Source organism: Didymosphaeria variabile (assembly GCF_027946475.1).
Source record: "Didymosphaeria variabile strain IMI 356815 chromosome Unknown scaffold_3, whole genome shotgun sequence".
Taxonomy (NCBI): Eukaryota; Fungi; Ascomycota; class Dothideomycetes; order Pleosporales; family Didymosphaeriaceae; genus Didymosphaeria; species Didymosphaeria variabile.
This window is the reverse complement of record NW_026611622.1, coordinates 4,432,021-4,450,867: the sequence shown is the minus strand read 5'-3', so window position 1 is coordinate 4,450,867 and position 18,847 is coordinate 4,432,021. Positions and strand designations below refer to the sequence as shown.

The 18,847-nt window shown below is 50.5% G+C and overlaps 9 protein-coding genes across 9 annotated transcripts; 5 read left to right on the top strand and 4 right to left on the bottom strand.

Moving 5' to 3' along the window:
• Positions 1 to 1,231: 1,231 nt before the first annotated feature.
• Positions 1,232 to 3,742, bottom strand: N0V89_004815 (uncharacterized protein; the record flags this gene model as incomplete). Its single annotated transcript, XM_056213597.1, has 1 exon — positions 1,232 to 3,742. The coding sequence occupies one exon, from the start codon at positions 3,740 to 3,742 to the stop codon at positions 1,232 to 1,234; it is 2,511 nt and encodes an 836-aa protein (XP_056073905.1).
• An 835-nt stretch (positions 3,743 to 4,577) lies between these two features.
• N0V89_004814 (uncharacterized protein) lies at positions 4,578 to 5,741 on the top strand (the record flags this gene model as incomplete). The annotated part of the gene is made up of 2 exons (XM_056213596.1): positions 4,578 to 5,357; positions 5,409 to 5,741. 2 exons carry the CDS (start codon positions 4,578 to 4,580, stop codon positions 5,739 to 5,741), a joined length of 1,113 nt encoding a protein of 370 aa, XP_056073904.1.
• Positions 5,742 to 5,953: 212 nt separating this feature from the next.
• On the bottom strand, positions 5,954 to 6,952 carry N0V89_004813 (uncharacterized protein; the record flags this gene model as incomplete). The annotated part of the gene is made up of 2 exons (XM_056213595.1): positions 5,954 to 6,868; positions 6,947 to 6,952. 2 exons carry the CDS (start codon positions 6,950 to 6,952, stop codon positions 5,954 to 5,956), a joined length of 921 nt encoding a protein of 306 aa, XP_056073903.1.
• Positions 6,953 to 8,434: 1,482 nt separating this feature from the next.
• On the bottom strand, positions 8,435 to 9,592 carry N0V89_004812 (uncharacterized protein; the record flags this gene model as incomplete). Its single annotated transcript, XM_056213594.1, has 2 exons — positions 8,435 to 9,462; positions 9,508 to 9,592. The coding sequence occupies 2 exons, from the start codon at positions 9,590 to 9,592 to the stop codon at positions 8,435 to 8,437; spliced, it is 1,113 nt and encodes a 370-aa protein (XP_056073902.1).
• A 960-nt stretch (positions 9,593 to 10,552) lies between these two features.
• On the top strand, positions 10,553 to 10,890 carry N0V89_004811 (uncharacterized protein; the record flags this gene model as incomplete). Its single annotated transcript, XM_056213593.1, has 3 exons — positions 10,553 to 10,569; positions 10,623 to 10,689; positions 10,738 to 10,890. The coding sequence occupies 3 exons, from the start codon at positions 10,553 to 10,555 to the stop codon at positions 10,888 to 10,890; spliced, it is 237 nt and encodes a 78-aa protein (XP_056073901.1).
• Positions 10,891 to 11,246: 356 nt separating this feature from the next.
• N0V89_004810 (uncharacterized protein) lies at positions 11,247 to 13,037 on the bottom strand (the record flags this gene model as incomplete). The annotated part of the gene is made up of 4 exons (XM_056213592.1): positions 11,247 to 12,046; positions 12,093 to 12,477; positions 12,533 to 12,869; positions 12,916 to 13,037. 4 exons carry the CDS (start codon positions 13,035 to 13,037, stop codon positions 11,247 to 11,249), a joined length of 1,644 nt encoding a protein of 547 aa, XP_056073900.1.
• A 1,077-nt stretch (positions 13,038 to 14,114) lies between these two features.
• N0V89_004809 (uncharacterized protein) lies at positions 14,115 to 15,589 on the top strand (the record flags this gene model as incomplete). The annotated part of the gene is made up of 4 exons (XM_056213591.1): positions 14,115 to 14,243; positions 14,294 to 14,377; positions 14,427 to 14,753; positions 14,807 to 15,589. 4 exons carry the CDS (start codon positions 14,115 to 14,117, stop codon positions 15,587 to 15,589), a joined length of 1,323 nt encoding a protein of 440 aa, XP_056073899.1.
• A 75-nt stretch (positions 15,590 to 15,664) lies between these two features.
• N0V89_004808 (uncharacterized protein) lies at positions 15,665 to 16,951 on the top strand (the record flags this gene model as incomplete). Its single annotated transcript, XM_056213590.1, has 2 exons — positions 15,665 to 15,671; positions 15,987 to 16,951. 2 exons carry the CDS (start codon positions 15,665 to 15,667, stop codon positions 16,949 to 16,951), a joined length of 972 nt encoding a protein of 323 aa, XP_056073898.1.
• Positions 16,952 to 17,805: 854 nt separating this feature from the next.
• N0V89_004807 (uncharacterized protein) lies at positions 17,806 to 18,699 on the top strand (the record flags this gene model as incomplete). The annotated part of the gene is made up of 1 exon (XM_056213589.1): positions 17,806 to 18,699. One exon carries the CDS (start codon positions 17,806 to 17,808, stop codon positions 18,697 to 18,699), a length of 894 nt encoding a protein of 297 aa, XP_056073897.1.
• Between the last annotated feature and the right edge of the window lie 148 nt (positions 18,700 to 18,847).

The following is an 18,847-nucleotide window of genomic DNA, read 5'->3' as shown; positions in this document are numbered from 1 at the left end:
GCTCAGTCTTGGTGACAGTACATTGTCTCCGATTCGCATCTGTAACGACGGTCGAGACCCAGAGGTACTGGCCATAAGTAGAGGCATACGGGATATAGGAGGGGATCGGCTGATACTGCGCAGTCACCGTGACAGGAGCATGCGAACCGTTAGGTGTAATCGTCGTGTAACCGACGCGGGGACTTGACTGTCTGTGTTCGTGGCTGGTGACGGCACCGACAAGAAATGCAAGGAAGGAATACCGCATGATGAAGTTCACAATATAAATCCAGGTGGTAGATGAATTGCTGAAAGAATCACTTGGGTAAGTGCTGAACCGACTCGTTACCCGAAAGATAGAAAGCGAGAGACGAGCGAAGAGTGCGCCGAATGAAAGACTGGCCAAGATATTGTATAAAATCCCGACTCGCGAAACAAATCGCCTGGAATACTTGAGCTACACCTGGATAATAGAGGAGCTTCCCCATATTTTGCATTTAAGGTAAAGTGGCGTTCGCCAGAGCGCCGCCCAAGTGGACCCGATAGTAATCAACCATACCCTGGAGACCTGTATGTTACTCGTGCGCAACCTATCCATATAGTCAAGCCTCTACATAGAGCTGACCATAGATCGGCCATGTGGGTATGTTCTATTGTCACTGAACGGTGGAGTCCGCCTGCAAGTATAATGGTGGGTTGCTGTCGCGTGCTTCATACCCCTTTTGGGTAATTATGCCATATATAGATATGTAGCTGAGAAGACCCAGGTCTAGAATACTGATCGAGCAACAGGTAGGTCTGGCGCAAAAAGCAGAACGGTTTGGTCTCCGTATCATGTGAGATTACGTCCTGAACGGCGAATTTTCTAGGCGGCGTCGCCTGCTCGCCGACCGAACTCGCCAAAATTTGCTTCCCTGAGAAAAAGGTCAAACTTAACCAATGGGAGCGGCATCTCCTCCGGTCGTCCCGCCTCGCCTCTTTTTCCATCGGGTCTGTGGACAACTGCGAACGGGCTGTAATGCACAACAGTATGGCGGGCATTTGACTGAAGATCCCGACATATGTGCCTTGCACAGAAGAAGCCGTAAGCTTTCATGGTTTAGGTACAATGCGCGCGCCACATCACCTGACCTGGTCGAAGGTGCTTCTACTTGTGATGGAGAAAGCTGAAATGTTAGAGTATCAAGAAGACTATATTACATATCATACAACACCTGAACCTCCGATACATTGATAAACAGACATGCGGCCATCACTTCTCGAAGCTCGATGGCTTGGGCAACAATCCCTCTAGCAATCCACTCATTACCTTCCTGAGCTCTTCGAGCTCCACTTCATCCTGTGTTACGACGTCATCGTTGAGACATATTTGACCCGCCTTCTTGTTATGCTTGATGTACGGCTTGAGGAGCGTGTGGCGAGCTTGCTCGGCGTCAGTGACCATATAGAAATAAGCGTCTGGACTGACGACTGTATAATGAAACTTCATTAGAGCCTTCAAAACAGTTGCACGCTGCTGAGGTTTCTTGACCGGATGAGGTAGTGTGGTGCCCAAGCCGGAACGCCTTCTGTTCAAAATAAGCTTCAGAAGACAATCACCGCATCGTGGTGATTCGCGGGCCACCCTATCAAATATTGCAGCCGAAGAGAAGACAGGATTGCGAGCCACAGCGTCGCTTGTTTCCATCGAAAACCCTGGACCTAGGCAGTCCTCAGTGTCGAAGGCATCGCAATTGAGTCCCTTGATCATGATTGGCCCGTCGAGCGACGTCCAGAGGACATCCGTGTTGACTTTGGGCGGTTCAAGTCCAGCTTCCTCGTGATGCTCAGCAACGCGGTAATATGTCCGGCGACGATACTGCTCAGGATTCTCGTTGCCCATCCCCTCAGCAAGTTCGTCCAGGATCTTTCTTCGTTCTTTCCAGTCAAGATACCCATCATCATTTTGATCGCTTCTCAGCATGACATAACTCCAGAGAAGCGCTTCTCTATGACGCTCCATTGTGTAGTGGAACATGACGTACCAAGAATAGAGCTGGAAACCAGTCTCACCTCGGAAACGTTGAACGGCGCTGCGAAGTGCCGGTCGAGGGAATGTGGTGATCGCTTCCTGGGCAACACTTCGCGACAAGGAGTGGCCAAAGTGTACCTGGCCTTTACGCTTTCGTGCGCCAAAGCGCCGGTTAAGAAGCCAGGAGGTATATATGAGGAATGGCTTTTCACCGAATCGCTCTGCGTCTGCGTCGGTAGGAGGCTTCAACGTGTTATATGCGTTATCCTTGAAGCCTAATGTTGGTCCGAACAGGGGTGAATATAGATCTGCAGCCGCATGAGGTTTGCCCAGAATCATGTCGTCTGAAAGAGCAAATAGCTTAAGATTGTCAGTGTTCGTAGCATGCTTCTTGTAGAGGAAGAAACTCACCCTGTCGGTTTCTGATTTGGTATTGTAGAGTTGGTTCTCGATAGTGAGGGAGTCGAAAGAAGGTAAGCACTTCCTCTCTTCTGGCCCAAAGAACTCCTCCTGGGAAACGACCTGTACCTTGGCCGAGCCTTCCTTAAGCCAACGAGGCCGTTGTTTACCCATCAGACCAGATTGATTGTTTTCAGAGTATATCTGGAATGCATTGACCAGAATCTGGATGCGATTGGTGAAATACCCAGCATATCTCTCGACACTTCGAATCGAATACCGGAGCTCGTCCCACTCGCGATAGCGGTTAGTCCCATGAGATGCCATCCAAACGCCATCTGGATCGTTTAGGGAGGAATTGAGTTCGTAAGGCCGCATCGTCGATCGAAGTTCTGATTGTGATCCATTGACCCCTGTCTGCCTTAGCAAGCCTGTTAGTAAATGGAAGGTCATGTACGCACAGTTGTAGACAAAATCTATTTTTGGCTCCTGAAGCTTGGGACCTGTGTATCGAGCCTTTGCAATCCACTCATCCTCCCAGCCATCAAGAGTGACATTCTGCACGGATTGCTCAAAGGTAACGTGAAGCAGATCGGGAAGATTATCTGCCTTTTCCTTGACGGTAACACACTCGTCCCAGTCAGGAAAAGTGTATCGCTCGGACCATGGATACATTTTCTCAAGTGATTCGATCGGAACTTGTTTGTCTACCGCCAGTAGATCTACCACAGTACTGACTGGCGCTGGCGGACTTTGTATGACGGTTTTCTCGGTCAGCTGCTCTGTAGCCGTGTCTTTGGGGCTTGCGTTCACTTCTGTCCGATCGACATCATCAGGAGCGGGAAATCCGTCTTCGTTCAGGCTATCAGGCTGATCGTCCGTTTGACCAAGCTTTGCAGCGTATTCTACACTATCTGCAGTGTGCCCACGGATAGTAGTCACACCATCAGTGTTGTGTCCCTCAATACTATCGTCCTCTTCTGCAAAACTCAACAACTGTCTGTCTCTTCTAATAGGTGGGTTAGGAGACTCCGCGATCTCGAATCGGAGGGGAGCGGCGGAACGCAACGCGCTGTTGGTAGGCGGAGTGAAGGTACCGTGTGACAAATCAGGGCTCTCCGTCCGATCATTTACGATTAATTGTAGTGCAGCATGCGGCGCTTTTGTTGTGCTCTTGTCATCCGGGCCTCGTAACACATCATCTCGGACGAATCGCTCAAACGCAGTTGAACGTGATCGTAACGAAAGAAAATGAAATGATGAAATGATGAAAACAGCAACGACCAGGGTAAGGTAGTATTGCGGTCTGAAAAGGCTCCGGTTGCGAAAAGACGAGCGGGTGTATCGGAGCATCTCAACAGACTGACTAGTTCATACTAGGAAGGGATAACGAACGAATATGATAGAGAAGATGCAACAAGGATATGAGTGGTGGGCATTACGCATCTGTGCCTTCTATCTCTAGATTTCCAGGAAGCCTTAAAAACGTGTAGAAATGGGGACAGCTGGACGATTGGGGAGAGGAGTCGGCCCCTCGACAGCAGTATCCCTGGGCGCCATGTTCCGAAGATGAAGCAAGTGCCTTCTTCCCTGTTAACAAAAAGAGGCTTACGGTCGGTCATCGAGACGCGCAGAGTTGTCTGGTTTGATCTGGCTGCGAATGACGCGTTTTGTGTTGGCGTTAGCGCGACCAGTTACGGTTTAGTGCGAAGAAGGCTTCTGGAGTGTGCTTGATCGGAAACCTCCTGTCTCACGCAGTTCACATCTCGTCTGTATTTGCTTCATACAGGCAACGATTTATCCCATAAAGAAGCTGCAATGCATCATAGCGCTAAGCTCCGGTGGACTTGATTACAGTCATGTGGCTGAACGGGCCAGACAGCACCAGACGTACATGATAGGATGGGACCATGGGTAGATGAGGGTGAACAAATTCATGTTCATGCCAAGAGCTTCTGCTTTTTCTTCGATCGTTTGGTTAAGACGACTTCAGCTTCTGACAAGCCATGTGCAAGCCACCAAGGGTAGGTATGCACATGCACATCTGGGTCACCCATCAACGGACTCATTCGGCTTTGTTGCTGGTTCCACACTCGATTAATTCCCTGAACATCTCAAGAAAGCTTTGTCGACACTTCCACCTACTGCATCAAGACTGCTTGATTAAATTTCAGTTGGGAGCCACAATATGGATCCGATCTTGCCGACCAAACAACCCTACGCGAGTCGAGGCAGACAAAATCGCCGCGGCACTGCACTGATCTTGAGGTACTGCATTCTTGCACTCCTTGGATTGCTGGTATACGGCATCTGCGATCAGCGGAACGTCCTCTCTGCTGTATCAGAACACATACCAAGTGCACTCAGCCATTTCAGCGAAGTCCAGGGTCCCAACAACTTCAACAGCCCCAATGACAACATCAGTACGACTCCCAACGACAATGGTAGTCAATGGGCTCCAAAAGATCTCTACACTTCTCCCACGACCCACTATCCAAAGTTTGGGAAGTGCACCGCATCGTTCGGCGACCCAGACCCTCCATATGAAGCCGCCATCGCCTCACACGCGTTACACAACGAGATCCACGGTTATCCGCATTGCATTCTCCGCGAACACATGATCCGAGGCCTCTGGTCTAAACACGGCTGGATTATGACCATTATCGGACAAGAGCTCGCAAAGCCCGAGGAGCAGCGCCTGCAATGGCTTCTGTGGCACGATCGCGACACTGTGCTCATGAACCCTCAGATACCGCTCGACATTTTTGTGCCACCGGACCCTGAGTTCTCCCATATCCATCTCCTTGTCACGAACGATCGAAATGGTTTGAACAATGGCGTGTTCATGGTTAGGGTCAACCAGTGGGCGTTCAAGCTGTTCGCGAGCGCGCTGAGTATTCGAGAGTATCAACCGGAGATCGTCCTAAAGTACACTGAACAAAGTGGTATGGAAGAAGCCATCAAGCGGGTGAGGCTATTCTTTTGCTCTCGATCTCTGAACGTGCTGACCGTGCAATAGCCGTGGTGGGCTTCGAACGTGGCCTATGTTCCGCAACGCTGGTTCAACGGGTTTCCGCCCGATACCGAAAAGAACGAAGATAATAATCGCGCACATTCACGCGAAGGCTCGCTTCTCATACACTTTGCATCGAACCGTGATGGTCTGCGGCCTCAGCGAATGGCACATTGGGGGGAGATAGCTAGAAATCGCACCTCCGCTTGGGACACGCCAGTTGAACTAATGTTGTACCAAGAGGAGATTGCAGAGTTCTGGCAGAGAGTAGGGAAGGGCGAATCGTACGAAAAGATCAACAAGGACATCGGAGGGAGGATGTGGTCATTTCTCGAGTAGATAGTAAGGGCGCCGAAACGTAGACTTGCGCTTCGCGCACTGCTAATCCCACCTGAAGAGCCGACATGTCTCACTCTTTAGTAGTAGAGCTTTTATCTCGTATAGTCGTCATCATAAGAGACATTGTTTCGTTTCGCGTTCGATGTTACGAATCGATGCATGTAATAGTTCTACCTGAGAGATGCACCTATGCGTAGACTCTATGTCCACGCTCAACTGATCGTCTCTACCTTCTCCTTTTGCCACTCCGCCACAGTCCTCTGATACTCCACATACTCCTCTGGGTTCACTATAACCTCTTTACCCTTCGGAAACCGGAACGTCCTCAAGTCTATCTCCTTCACCAAATCCGACTCAGGATCCACTGCTGGAAGCATCCACTCATTGCGCATCAGACGCCCGATATTCAAGCTCACCGGAAACACAGTGAACTCGCTTTCCGGCTCAAGCCTATCCGCGCTATCTTGATAGCCACCCGATCCGCTCTGCACCTCATTCGACATCGTCCTCCGATCCGAGTCTTTATCTTGAGCACCAATAGCACGATACCGACCAAAGATCATAGGGTATGAACCAAAGCAGAACGGTGAACCATAAGGATCTTTGCGGCAGAGAGCAAGCATAGCCATATCAATGGCATTCGCATTCGGAAGAAGTGCTTGATCGTACAGCAACCGTGCCGCACCTCGCAAACTCACACCATACGCGGTCGTCGCAGTGAACTTGCTCATCTCCATGACGATGCGCGTGTGCTCGCCTGCAAGCTTCTCGATACTGAGGTCCGGTTTGCGACCCCAGGTTCTGCGGCTCTCGGATATGACTGTGGGATCGTTCTCCGTGACCCAGTAATTCTGGACCTTGTTCGGCTTGTTGTTTGCGCCGGTGTGTCCTAGAGCGAGCAAGTCCCAGTTGGCGCCGTAGGGAGAGTGGAAAGGGGGTGTTGCGTTCTGGAGAGCGCGGACACCGCGAGCGAAGTCGAGCATTTGGGCACGCAGGAGAACGTCCCAGTCGACGTCGTCTTCCAGAACTAGTGCCGACTGGATGTTGTGCTGAAGCATGTGTTGGTAGACGTTCATATGTGCGCGCCAGCATCCGTAGTCACCAGCAGCTTTCTCGCCCTTCCAGTACTGTGTTCCATGAGCATGTGCAAGTATCTGATTGTGATGGCGGACCTACTGCAGGAAGGGCCTTCGTATGGATTGCACTGCCATTTACACCATCCACAACGTCGATGGTCAAGTCTGAAATTAACCCCATTAACGCCAGATAATCTCTCTTGTCCGTTCTGTGGGGCATCGATATAGCGTATATCTTCTGGAACCCGAGGGTCGCATTTTGAATGTGCCAAATGGGATCGCTCTTCGGCTCGTCGAAGTCTAAGATGACTTTCACATTTGTGATCGACCCTAAGGATGGTCGACCATCTTCATCAAAGCTTCGATCGATGTGCACTGGTCTACCGGAGCTTCTACGGAAGCCAAGGTGCACGGTGAAGCACGAGAGAAGGGTTATGCAGACTACCGCAATCTGAAGAAATGATCTCGGAAGCATCTTGAAAGAGCACGACGTTTGCAACTCCGCGCTTCATTCACGGTGGCGACAATATGCATTGTAAGGCCAGGGGAGGGAGATACCATGCTACAAGGCAGCATGCACCAATGCGTGTTTTCGCCTAAGACTGCTGCATACCACGCGCAATCGATCTGTCGGCCTAGCATTGGTCTCAGAGCACTTCCTTAAACCCAAGTTCGTGGCGCTTAAAGCTTGTGCTTTGCTGAGTCGTGAACAAATTGTGACCACGGAGATGACCGAAACCTACAGCATGGCGAGTACTCTTCTGCCAAAAAAGAAAAGTTTAGAGTGTATCACTTAAGAGGCGGTATCTTGAGACAAGCCCATCTGGGCCCATATCGACCTCTTCCAGCCGAGCGGTGTGCTAAAGTGATACCTAGCGAGCTTCCAAGATGGTTGACAGCTCGCGATGAACAGTGATGGTGGCTGCAGCTGAAGGCAGCAAAGTGGGGTTGTTAGAACATCATTCAGGGGCAGTTTGCACGCTGTTTTGGAAAAAGGATCATTGGAAATAGTATTGCTGTCTCAAATTAATGCAAGCTATGCAGTACTGACCGCTGTGGCGCTCCAAGAATAAGCATTACTCGTTGCCATGATCGCAAGGATCATCGAAGAGAGATGTGATCAAATTTGATGGAGGTATCACCGATGGTAGGAAATCGAAGTGCCCTAAACACATAGTGATGGACGAGAAAGGAACGAAGGACGACGCGAGCGCTACCGGTATAGCCCCGGCCTGGAGAGAATCACGTGAGCCCATTTTGCGTAGGTCACGTGGGAGCGTCTAATGATGTTCAGCATTTTCGACCCTTTTCCATACTCAAGTAAGGTGCACTAGCTCGCCTGTCACTTTTATGGCGCAATGTACAACGATGTAATCGCGCGGGGAGATGCAGCGGATGTTCCCGTTTGTACACCCTCGATTGATAAGTGTTGTTCACCAAACCCTCATGGCAGATCACAGCCGCACCAAGTGACATCTGCCCACGTATATCTCCCCTCGATGCCTTATCTTCAAAGATAATTTTTGGATATTGTGCGGTGATTTCGTGAATTTCTGTTCAACGTGACATACCCACACCACTGGCGTACATGTGAGTCTACTCCGTACGCTGCTCTCCCTAATTACAGCACTTAAGCGGCTCACACAAAGTCCCACACGTAAGCTTACACTTTCCTACTTCCTCAGTTTCCTGTATCTCTCCTTCTGCTCCGACCTCACTCCCATCAGCTAATTCCGGCTGCAGCGTGGCACTATGGATTCCATAGGCGTGCAGACACTCGCTGATTATCTTCGCCCGCCCTATAAACTCTCGCACCTCAGTGTCCCGCACTACAATATGAGCACTCGCCAAGCTCTTCGTCTGGTTCAATCGCCACACATGCAGCTCATGCACACCCAGCACGCCCGGGATGCTCTCGAGATCCTTTTTCACGTGCTCTAGTACGACGCCGTCGGGTGCAGATTCGAGTAGGATGGTGCCAGATCGGCGGGTAAGCGGGATGGCGGTTCCCAATATCATAAGGGCGATGTAGAGACTTATAGCAGGGTCGATATAGAAGCGCTTGGACGAATGCGTGAGCCAGATGACGAGGGCGGAGATGATCACGCCGATGTTGTTGAAGGCGTCGCCGAGGACGTGAATTAGAGCGCCGAGCATGCCGAGGTCACGATGCGGTTTGGAGGTGAGGATGTTATGGTGGTTGTGCTCTGAATGATTGAGACCGGACAGCTCATCGACACGGATAGCTTCCTCATCGTGGGCGTGGCTGGACTCATGTCCATGGCCGTCTCCATGTCCGTGACCGTCCCCATGGTCGTGTTCGTGTAGGAATATTCCACTGATTAGGTTCAGTGCAAGGCCGATACATCCGACGATCAAGACAATCTCAGGGTTCTCGACCTGCTTGATATCGACGAAGCGTTCGATAGACTGGAGGAAGATGGAGAGGCCAAGCGCAAGTAGGAAGACACCGTTGAAGAAGGCGCCAAGGAGTGAGGCGCGGGCCCAACCGAAAGAGAGTGCGACTGGTGCATCCTTACGTTCCTGCATGTGGACTGCAACGAGGGCGACTATGAAGCCGATCAGGTCGGTCAGGTAGTGGAACGCATCAGCTACCAGGGCAAGAGATTTGGTATAGAAGCCGGCTGTTCAAGGTCAGTAGTAGTCGCGCAATAGGAAGGGAGACTTACTTGATATTTCGGCGACGAAGAAGGTGACTGATATCGCAATGACGGCCCGTAGACGCGTCTTTCGCGATATGTGGAAGTGGGCCATCGTGAATGGAGACATCGCTCTGTGTCAATGGTATACGCTGAAGTCGTTGATGGCTCTCGCCTCTGCGCAAGGACTTTGAACGGTCTGTCGAGCGGATCGAGCTTTCTGGCCCTTGTAGCAGTGACAACAGGGTGGAGAATGATCAAAGGGAAATGTCGTCTGTTATGGCACTTATATCAGCAGCCTCAAAGTTGTGCGCAATGAAGAAAGTTGAAGAAACCAGGGCTAAACGTGATAGTGCTCGGGAAGTTGTGCGAAACAATCAAAGAGCGAGAGATTTGACCGTGATTGCTGGCGAATTGAGGATATAGCGAGAAATTAGACAGAATGAAAACAGAAAAGAGTAAAGACCAGAAGACGGAGGTGGCTAATTGCATTTGGGAGGCAATCAGTCGATAACATATCGCTGGTTACACGTCGACCTTGCTGAAACAAGGTGGGAATGGTTCGCGTCGCGTGGTCAAGCGACCGCGAATGATGTTAAGCATTGAGCTCTCTAGACACATGTTTATCACGGCTTTGCGTGTCATTTTGTGTGCTGTGAAAGCTGTTCTGGACGGGTAATGCCAAAGCTTCGTGATTGACACGCGTTAGCCGTGGTTTGACGTAGCAAATGGCTCGATTTAGGTAACATGCGAGTAGTAAGGGTGGCACAGAGAGTTATAGCACCCATTGATTGAAAGAACCCGAGAACACAGAGCCAGGTGATGAAAAGATGTTGTCTTTCGCGGGCAGACCTCTCAGAAGGTTGGCGTGGCCCATGTGATCGCGCGCGGTCGGCCTTCCCGAAGCGGGCAAGCGCCACCGAGCGATTAACGGTGACCGCCCCTCCGTCTAGATCTTTTCTCCATAAAAATCTCACTGCCGTTCACATCCCTCAAGCGCTGTAGCCCCCGCAGGACACATCCAACCTTTTCATTCCCCGACTAACCAGGCAGCGAAGAGCAACTGACGAACGAAATGGGCAACGGAGCCAAGTACGAAACAACCACGCGCAGTCGCTATAGCGGGGTTACTGACCGCTTTGCAGAGCACAGCAGAAGCGCGATCGCGCCGCCGATAAGGGCCCCAAGGAAGCAAAGAGCCAGCTGAAGTCGGTGCGTATACTCTCCTGAAGTCGTGTTCGCCTACTGATTCGTGTATAGAACGCCAGCGCACAATCGGTCAAGTGCAAGACATGCTTCCAGACCTTCCAGAGCACCACCGCGCGCAAACTGCTCACCGAGCACGCCTCCAACAAGCACACCAAGAATTTTGAAGACTGCTTCAACGCTGAGGATGGCGTTGTCAAGAAGTAGCGTGACGACCAGTGCTCAAGACGTATACATTCGAACGATCGGCGGGGACGACTTTTTATTGCATGAGATACCAAGTGAGCGTGGAGTACGGTGGTAGGGTGTGGAGTTGTCGTGGGCGTAGGGCGATTTATGATAGAAATGCATGATGATCATTCGAACACCTACGACTTGCGCTTTTCTCATAGAACATCTTTTGGCAATCAGCCACTCGCTATACTGATGACCGACTAGGGCCTTTATTTCTTTCGCTAAATGAACTTGAGGTTCGATATTGGTCGGTTCGCGTCATCCTAATGATCGATGGCGCCCGAATGCGTCGATCAAACACAACGATCGAAATCGCTCCTTCGTTGGCCTCAATCATCCTGATTGAATTCCAGAATCTTATATCCCCCTGTTCCCAAGACGCGCTTCATCCGACCCTCCTTCAGATCACGAGGGGTACGCAACGTCATTGCCACTTTGATTCTACAGTCATTGTGTGCTATCATCTCCAAAAGTGGATCAATGAACACCTCGAGGTTATCGGCGACTTCGTCCAATCGATCAACAACAATGATAAGCTGCTCAATTCTGAAAGTCTCCAACAAACCCCGTAATATGCCAAACAGTTGGCTTGTAATCTCGGAGGCTCTTTCCTCGTCGATCTTGTTGACCGACTCCAACCCGCGCTTCGTCTTTGCAAACGCTTGGTCATTGCGGAAGAAGGACTCGCTACGTGGATCTCTCAGGACCTGAAGGATGAAGCTCCTAACAATGACTTGAGCTACGATTTTTCGGTCTCGGTTGTGCCAGTCATCGATGAGCCTGCAGAAATGGCGTAGAAGAAGTGTTGCGCTATCCCCGAAGATCTCGTCGGCATCTTTGATAAGCTGCACAGCACTAGGAGAAAGCCAACTGAGATCGGTGTTGGGTGGCTGCGAGGTCGATCCACGCAAAATGAGCAGTTTGAGGTCATCGGTCTTTCGCCACGCTCGAAAGTCCGGGTTGCTGTAGAGAGTTCCGCTTACGTCGAACGGGGGCCATTTCCGCATGTCGAACCTTTGCCGCAAGATATCAGCGTAAACCTGAAGGGCAGGATCCACATCGTTCTGTGCAACTCCTAATAATTGTTGCAGTTGTTCTAGCCGTTCGTCATCCACTTGCGTTCGCAAAGCTGTTTCTGTTAGATACGCTTCAGTATGGCGCGTCGTAAGAGGTACCTTGTACATGTTTTGCCGTCCTATCAAGCTGTGCAGCCGTTTCTTCAAGTTTCGTCTCGATGTTTCCCAGTCTGATACCATCGAGAACCTCCATTTCTTTCCTCATCTCCTCAACAGCGGCTTGAATCTCCGAGATTTTGTTCGTCAGTTGCATGCTCGGTGGCTGTGCCACGACATGCCACCATCTACGGAAGGTACTTTTCGAGTAGTACCGAACGGCGGTATAGAGAAATTCAATTCCTAGTCGGTACACTACTGCTACGTGTTGCTTCATGCGGTCGGTATTGTAGACGTCCTTCACCATTTTGATCCTGCAATACTGTTGATGAAGGGTCTGCATCATTTGGTCAATGAGCTCTTCGGTTTTCACTTTGTTCACTGCGACCTAATATGCTGCCGATCAGTTACTGCTATAGATATCTTTAAAGCGATGCACATACCACTAAGAAGAGCGACAGCGCACCGTATGCGGCATCACCGTATCCTCCGCCTGGGGCGGCATTCATAATCTGGATGACTCCGGAATAAGCTTCAGCGTAGTTGTGGAAATTATCCAAGAACTCAAAGGTCCTACGCTCCGCTCGATGGGCCTTTCTTTGACTTGTCTTAAGTGCCGTTTGCCGTTCGGTCGCACGATGGAAGTACGTCTGTAGGACCGTTTCGAGTTCATCGGCTGACGATCCGTTCAGGTAATCCTTCTCCTTCCTCGACAGCTTTCGTAGAACTTCGTCCGTCAAGAAGTCGCTTTTTTGAACGTCGGCGGCACTTCCGACGATTCTGTTTGATCAGCGGGTATCCACCGTTGGGGGGCGAGGTAGAATACCTCTTCACCTCGTCGCTCGTTCCATCCCAGAAATTCTCTAATTGGGACGATGCATACACCGAATGGAAGGAGATCTTGTCTGGCTTTGTCCCTGGGTCATCACGAAGTTCTTGCTTCTCCATTGCAGGCAAGCCAGCCGCATGAGATTGGCCTTGCTGCCAGGCGCACGTCAAGCAAAACCTCCGATTTAATAGGTATGCACACTCTTTCACACGAAGGCTAGCAGTGCGTCTGACACGAAGCGCGTATGCACGACCCCTCAGCTCTTATCGATTCGTATTGTGGTCGCTTTACAGCCTTGTTCCTTCTTATCTGCCAAGAAAGCTCTTCAATCAAGCTGAGAAATTGTCGTGAAGCCGGACATCAGTCGGTACTTGGGTAGCTGTTCACTTGATAACCTGATGATACGGACTTTGATCAGTCATTCTGATACGATGCAACGGCAACACGACTGACGCGAGCTTAGAGGTCTCAGTTGCCTTCTCACTGCATGTAAGCGAGGTTGCTGCCAGTCCAGCCTTGTGCATGATTATCGCACCACACTCTTCCGGGATTGGTCCCTCGTCTGACAGGCATAGGATTTGGTCACGATTGTGGCACGAATCGGAAAGGTTATTCTACGGCACGAATGGGAGAGGTCGTCTTGTTTGCACTTGAGCGACGCAATGACACCACTATGCTCTATCCGGCGGCCTTTCCCCTCATTACACATGTGCATATTCCGGTCAGGCTGTTGCCACAACAATGCCGGGTTGGCATTTCTATTGAACTCGAGCAACAGTGTGTCGCATGCGATTCAATCACCATTGTTTTGTGCCTCGCGCAGAGCGTCACAATACTCACCGTAACGATACACAGTGCCCATGTCAGGACACACGAATTACGACCGATCGCAGTCAAGCGGGTTACACTCGTGAACGCAACGCAACAAGGCTGTGTATGGATCCTTATCAGAGCCCAATAGCTTAAATCGCCCGATACATGCAGCTTCCGCTGACGAGGATATGTAGGGTATTTCTCAGCTCAGCAAGAAATATCCTGTGGTTCCCGGTACCAGAGCTTGCCCAGGCAGTCTCATCATTCAACTCAGCCTTGCGCCTTTTATAACCAGGATAAGCCTTCCCGTTCGCGCACAACCAGAAGCTTTGTATATTGAGAAGTCAGTTCTTCACTTGGGGTCGTATGAGGGTAAGATCATAATGGAAAACGGCGGAGATGTCAACACCGATTCGGTTTCGAGAGTTCGTCTACTTGAAGCAAGATACATCGAGCTTCTCGAGAAGCGTGTAGCAGATTTAGAAAGCCTGGTTGCCAAAACGTCGGATGGAGTATGTTGTTGGGATCCTGAGTACTAAGATGATATTGCTCACGGATACAGCGTACCAAAATTACAGTCGGCTCGCGTGGGAAGGATACGAAGCTCAGTGCGAAGGACTTGACATCTAATGATCGGATTGAGCAGGTCGGTTCCTTTGGCTTGAATTGCATGCTGTAGCTAATTGCCACACTAGTTCCGCCCCAATGGCGAACACGTAACGGGTGATAAACGGACTAGTATTAATTCAAATCCAGATTCTCAGCCGCTCGCCACTAGAATACGCTTTCGCAATGTCAGATACAACGATGATGGAGTTGAAGAGACCAAAGACGTATCTGAGGATGAAATCCTCAAAGTCGGCCACGCTGAGAAACGCAAGGAAGAAGATGACATAGTGTGGACAAGTCGCTTCGGTGAGAACAGAAAATACAAATGGGCGGAGGTTCAAATTCTCAGTGTGGAATTGCGCGACATCTTCCGAGTACTTTTCGCTCATGATCCAAGGATGCACGTTGTGGCGGTAGGTGTCTGTTGCTAAGCTCCCAGCACAACTGAGCACTAACATTGGCATAGGACAGTGACAACGAGATTACTTTGATCAGCCCCTTTGAGCCGCTCCTACAGAGATGGACCAAACTAGAGGAACTTGCCCGAGAATCTTTTGAATCTGATTCTTGGCGAAGTGTTACGAAGAAGATCGGAGAAGCGAAGCGGAACAGTCAAACAGCCACAGTGGAGCAAAAGCCAGAAAAGTTTTTGGGGAAAGCTCAGAAGGACCTGGTTGCTCTCATGGAGCGTGTCCGCTCTTCACCCGAAGTTGAAGCTTATCTCTCCGCCATAGAGGCAGCAGTAAAGAACAGTACGATCCAGTTCGACAACCTCTGGACGATCTTCCCACCAGGAGAAATAGTTTACTCCACATCCTTCATGAAAGAAGATCAGATCTTCGTAGTCAAAGAGTGTAGCAGCTACTACCCTACGGAAAGCGATTCTGGGCTGCCTAAAGACAATCGACAAGTCTGCAACTTACACTGTTGGAGCTATGACTGGAATGGGAAACATTTCACCCGCGTTCCAGTTCTTTTCAAATTCGAAGAGTTCCCAGGGGTGAAGCTGATCAATACGCTTCACTGTCATCCGTTGCGGAACCACTTTACGGATGACGATCAGGAACGTAAGATAGGAGAGCTCAAAAATAAACTCATCGCTCGCGGGAAGCTATTCCGAGAGTACTGTGTGCGGACGATTGAGGATCGTCTCGGAGAGCAAACGTTTGAGTACGATGGTACTGCGATATCCCATGGAAGTGGTTTCCAGCGGCTCAAAAACAAACAATCAGGAGTAAGAGTCACATAAAATCTTCAAACATAAGATCTGTTAATCTGATACTCGGCGATGTAGGGTTCTGGCGACGAAACTCTATTGCGAGTCATGTTCGGTCGCCGGCGCAGAACAGAGTCTCTATTCAAGACATCCGAAGCGCGACAGGTCAGTCGAACATCTCATGAGATTATTAGGAACCCGTGAGCTCAATTGCTGACAAGCAGTGGCTAGATCAATGGTAACATTATGGTTGATTTCAATTCATACCTGCAGCACGCTCCTCACACTGATGTATATCCTAACACTGGCCGATATCCTCCTATGGGCAACATCGTGTACTCTAACAGAGACGACGAATGTAGTTGCGGGTCTTGCGCAGTTAACGAACCTCTATGGCGCAACCAACGCCGAGCTTTCGACAGGTGCCCAGCAAAGAAGGATTTCGAAAGTGACGAGCAATATATGCTGTGCCCCCCACGTGTACTGGGATATCACCTCACCACGAGAACATGGCTGGAGCTACACGTCGACCAAATCAAGATCAAGAAAGAAGAAACAAATGACGTAGCTTTCGATAAGCTCCAACTCGATGACGAACATAAAACCCTGATCAGAAAGCTCGTCCAAAGCCACTCGAGCAGCACCCTGAAAGAGCCTATGATGAAGGACATTGTCAAGGGCAAAGGCGAGGGTCTTGTCATGTTGTTGCACGGTCCTCCGGGAGTAGGGAAGACCCTCACTGCCGAAAGCGTGGCTTCCCTGACGGGAAAGCCACTTTTTGCAGTTAGCATTTCAGACATTGGCCTGGATCCGGCAGTCGTCGAACACAACCTTGAGTCACTCTTCGAACTCGCTGCTCGCTGGCGCGCCGTCTTGCTGTTTGACGAGGCGGATGTCTTTCTTGAGTCGCGGAGCGCCAACACGTCCGATCTCACACGTAACGCTTTAGTATCCGTACTCCTGCGTGTGTTGGAGTACTACAAAGGAATCCTCATTCTCACCACCAACCGCATAAAGCAATTTGATGTTGCTGTCCTATCGCGAGTCAATCTTGGTATCATGTACAGCAATCTGGAATACCCCGATAAGATCGCCATCTTCGAAGAATTCCTGAAGCCCCTCAACAGAAAGCAAGTAGAGGACCGAGAGGGCATCATCGACTGGTTCGGAAAGCACAGGGGTGAGGCGAGCAAATTGTTCAAGCCACTCAATGGACGCCAAATCCGCAATGTGCTCTTCTCGGCGGCGTCCCTGGGCTCCATGGATGGTGGTAAACTGCGGTTGGACCACATCAAGACTATGGCTCAGATCACGTTCGACTTCCAGGAAAGTCTTCAACTTGTGATGGAGTCGTGGCAAGCCCAGAATGAGGCTGGTCGCCATGAACGTCACTAAGGCGTCTCGGAAGGTGTAGTCTGGATCCCTATCATGGCTTAAAGGAGTTTCTCTGGCGGTTACCTTGTGTCACATATGTAGAAGCTGTCTTTACTGTTACAGACCAAACGCTTCAGACGCCGGAATTACGGTCACATGTTGGTAGGAATACCAGAGAGAGAAAAGAGAACCTGTAAGATCTCTTGGTTATATATCAACATTGTGTTCGCTAAGCATCATACCTACAGCATTTCTCCAATCCTTGGCCTGTTGTGCAAAAGCCCGCAAGGGAAGATCAATTTCCAATTCTCACTCAAGTTTGGTAAAGGCCCACTCATTTTCTAGGAATGCAATCTATATTCAAATAGCAGCAACAGAGAGTACGCGAGTGCAGAAGCGCTGGGAATATAATCTGGGCGCCAAGTACGCCCCAAATCCTTCTCGGAAAATCCCGCTGTGGTATCACCCCTCGTAGACACAACGGATCGTACGCGAGGTTTCGCCCAAGAGAAGGCGCGCAGCAATTGTGGCGGAGCTTATGGGCATGCGCGAGACACGGGAACTGTAGTAGAATCTCAGAGCACCATAGGTAGGAGAAGAAGCGGGCGTGGTTTGTTCGCAGTGGTGGGGGCGAAGCACGGAGGACGCCTAGTCCAGTACCGATTAAAGTAGCTACCCGAAGCGATGATTAGTCTACATTTCTACATTACCTAGGTACCCAGGTAGTCTATAGGGGCGACCAGAAGGATGCTCATAACAAAGTGTAGTGTATTTAAGTCATCCTTGGTCTCGCTGTCTCTCACTGCGCCTAAATGCAGTAAACTCTTCCTATTTACCTCGAGTGTCTCCACCAACGCCGTTCAGGCTCTGCCAGCATGACCAGCCTAGCAGCCGCCGATCCAGTCTTCACCAAGCTAGGACCACGCATATCGCTCTTCATCCCTCAAGACGCCGCGCCTGGTGAACTTGTCATTCTCTGCACGTGGCTCGGGGCGGGCAAAAAGCACATAGCCAAGTACGTAGCCGGGTATCGCGAGATTGCACCGCGCGCAAAGATACTTCTTCTCGAATCCAGCGTGTTCAACATCGCCAGCCCATACGTACGACAGTGGGTAGCCATCAGACCGGCGGCAGAAGTGGTGCTCAGTGTACTCGACGATTGCGCCAACGCGAACCGATCCGGAGCGAAACCCAACATCATAATTCACACCTTTTCGAACGGTGGCACCAATTCTGCAACGCAGCTACTTATCGTGCTCGAACGCCAGCTAGGTCATGCCATCCCTCTCAACGGTATCATATGCGATAGCGGCCCTGCACGCGGCACCTATCGCAAGTCGTTCCACTCGATGCTTCTTTCGCTGCCTAAAGGCCTCTTCTGGCGCATTGTGGGACCCATCATTATAACCTTCGTCATTAATGTGCTCTTTGGCTCCCAGCTCATTGGGTGGGAGAAGCCTGAGAGGATATATCGACGTACGCTGCTTGATGCACGGTTTGTCGACTGCAGGAGGATCTGCTACGCGTTTTCCAAGGCCGATGAGCATGTTGACTGGGAGGATATTACGAGCCACGCTGACGAGGCAAGGGCTAAGAGCTGGGATGTCAGAGAGCTGGAGTTCCAGGGCACGCCGCACTGCAATCACATGTCACAGTATAGATCGGAGTACCTAAACGCCCTGGAGCGGGTTTGGAAGGGGTCTTCCCTGGCGCCTGGATCGCGTGCGTTGCTTGAGCCAACAGGTTCTCGAGAGCTAGACAGGCTGTAGTTGCGCGAATGAGCAAGACTTCGTGTACTGTAGTTCAACCATGACTGACTGTTTCATGCGCTTTGTAAGCTTAGCAACTCTGGCATATCAAAGCTGCAGAGAATTTCACTCTTGAAGTGTCATCCTCTCATAGAAATCCTACAAAACC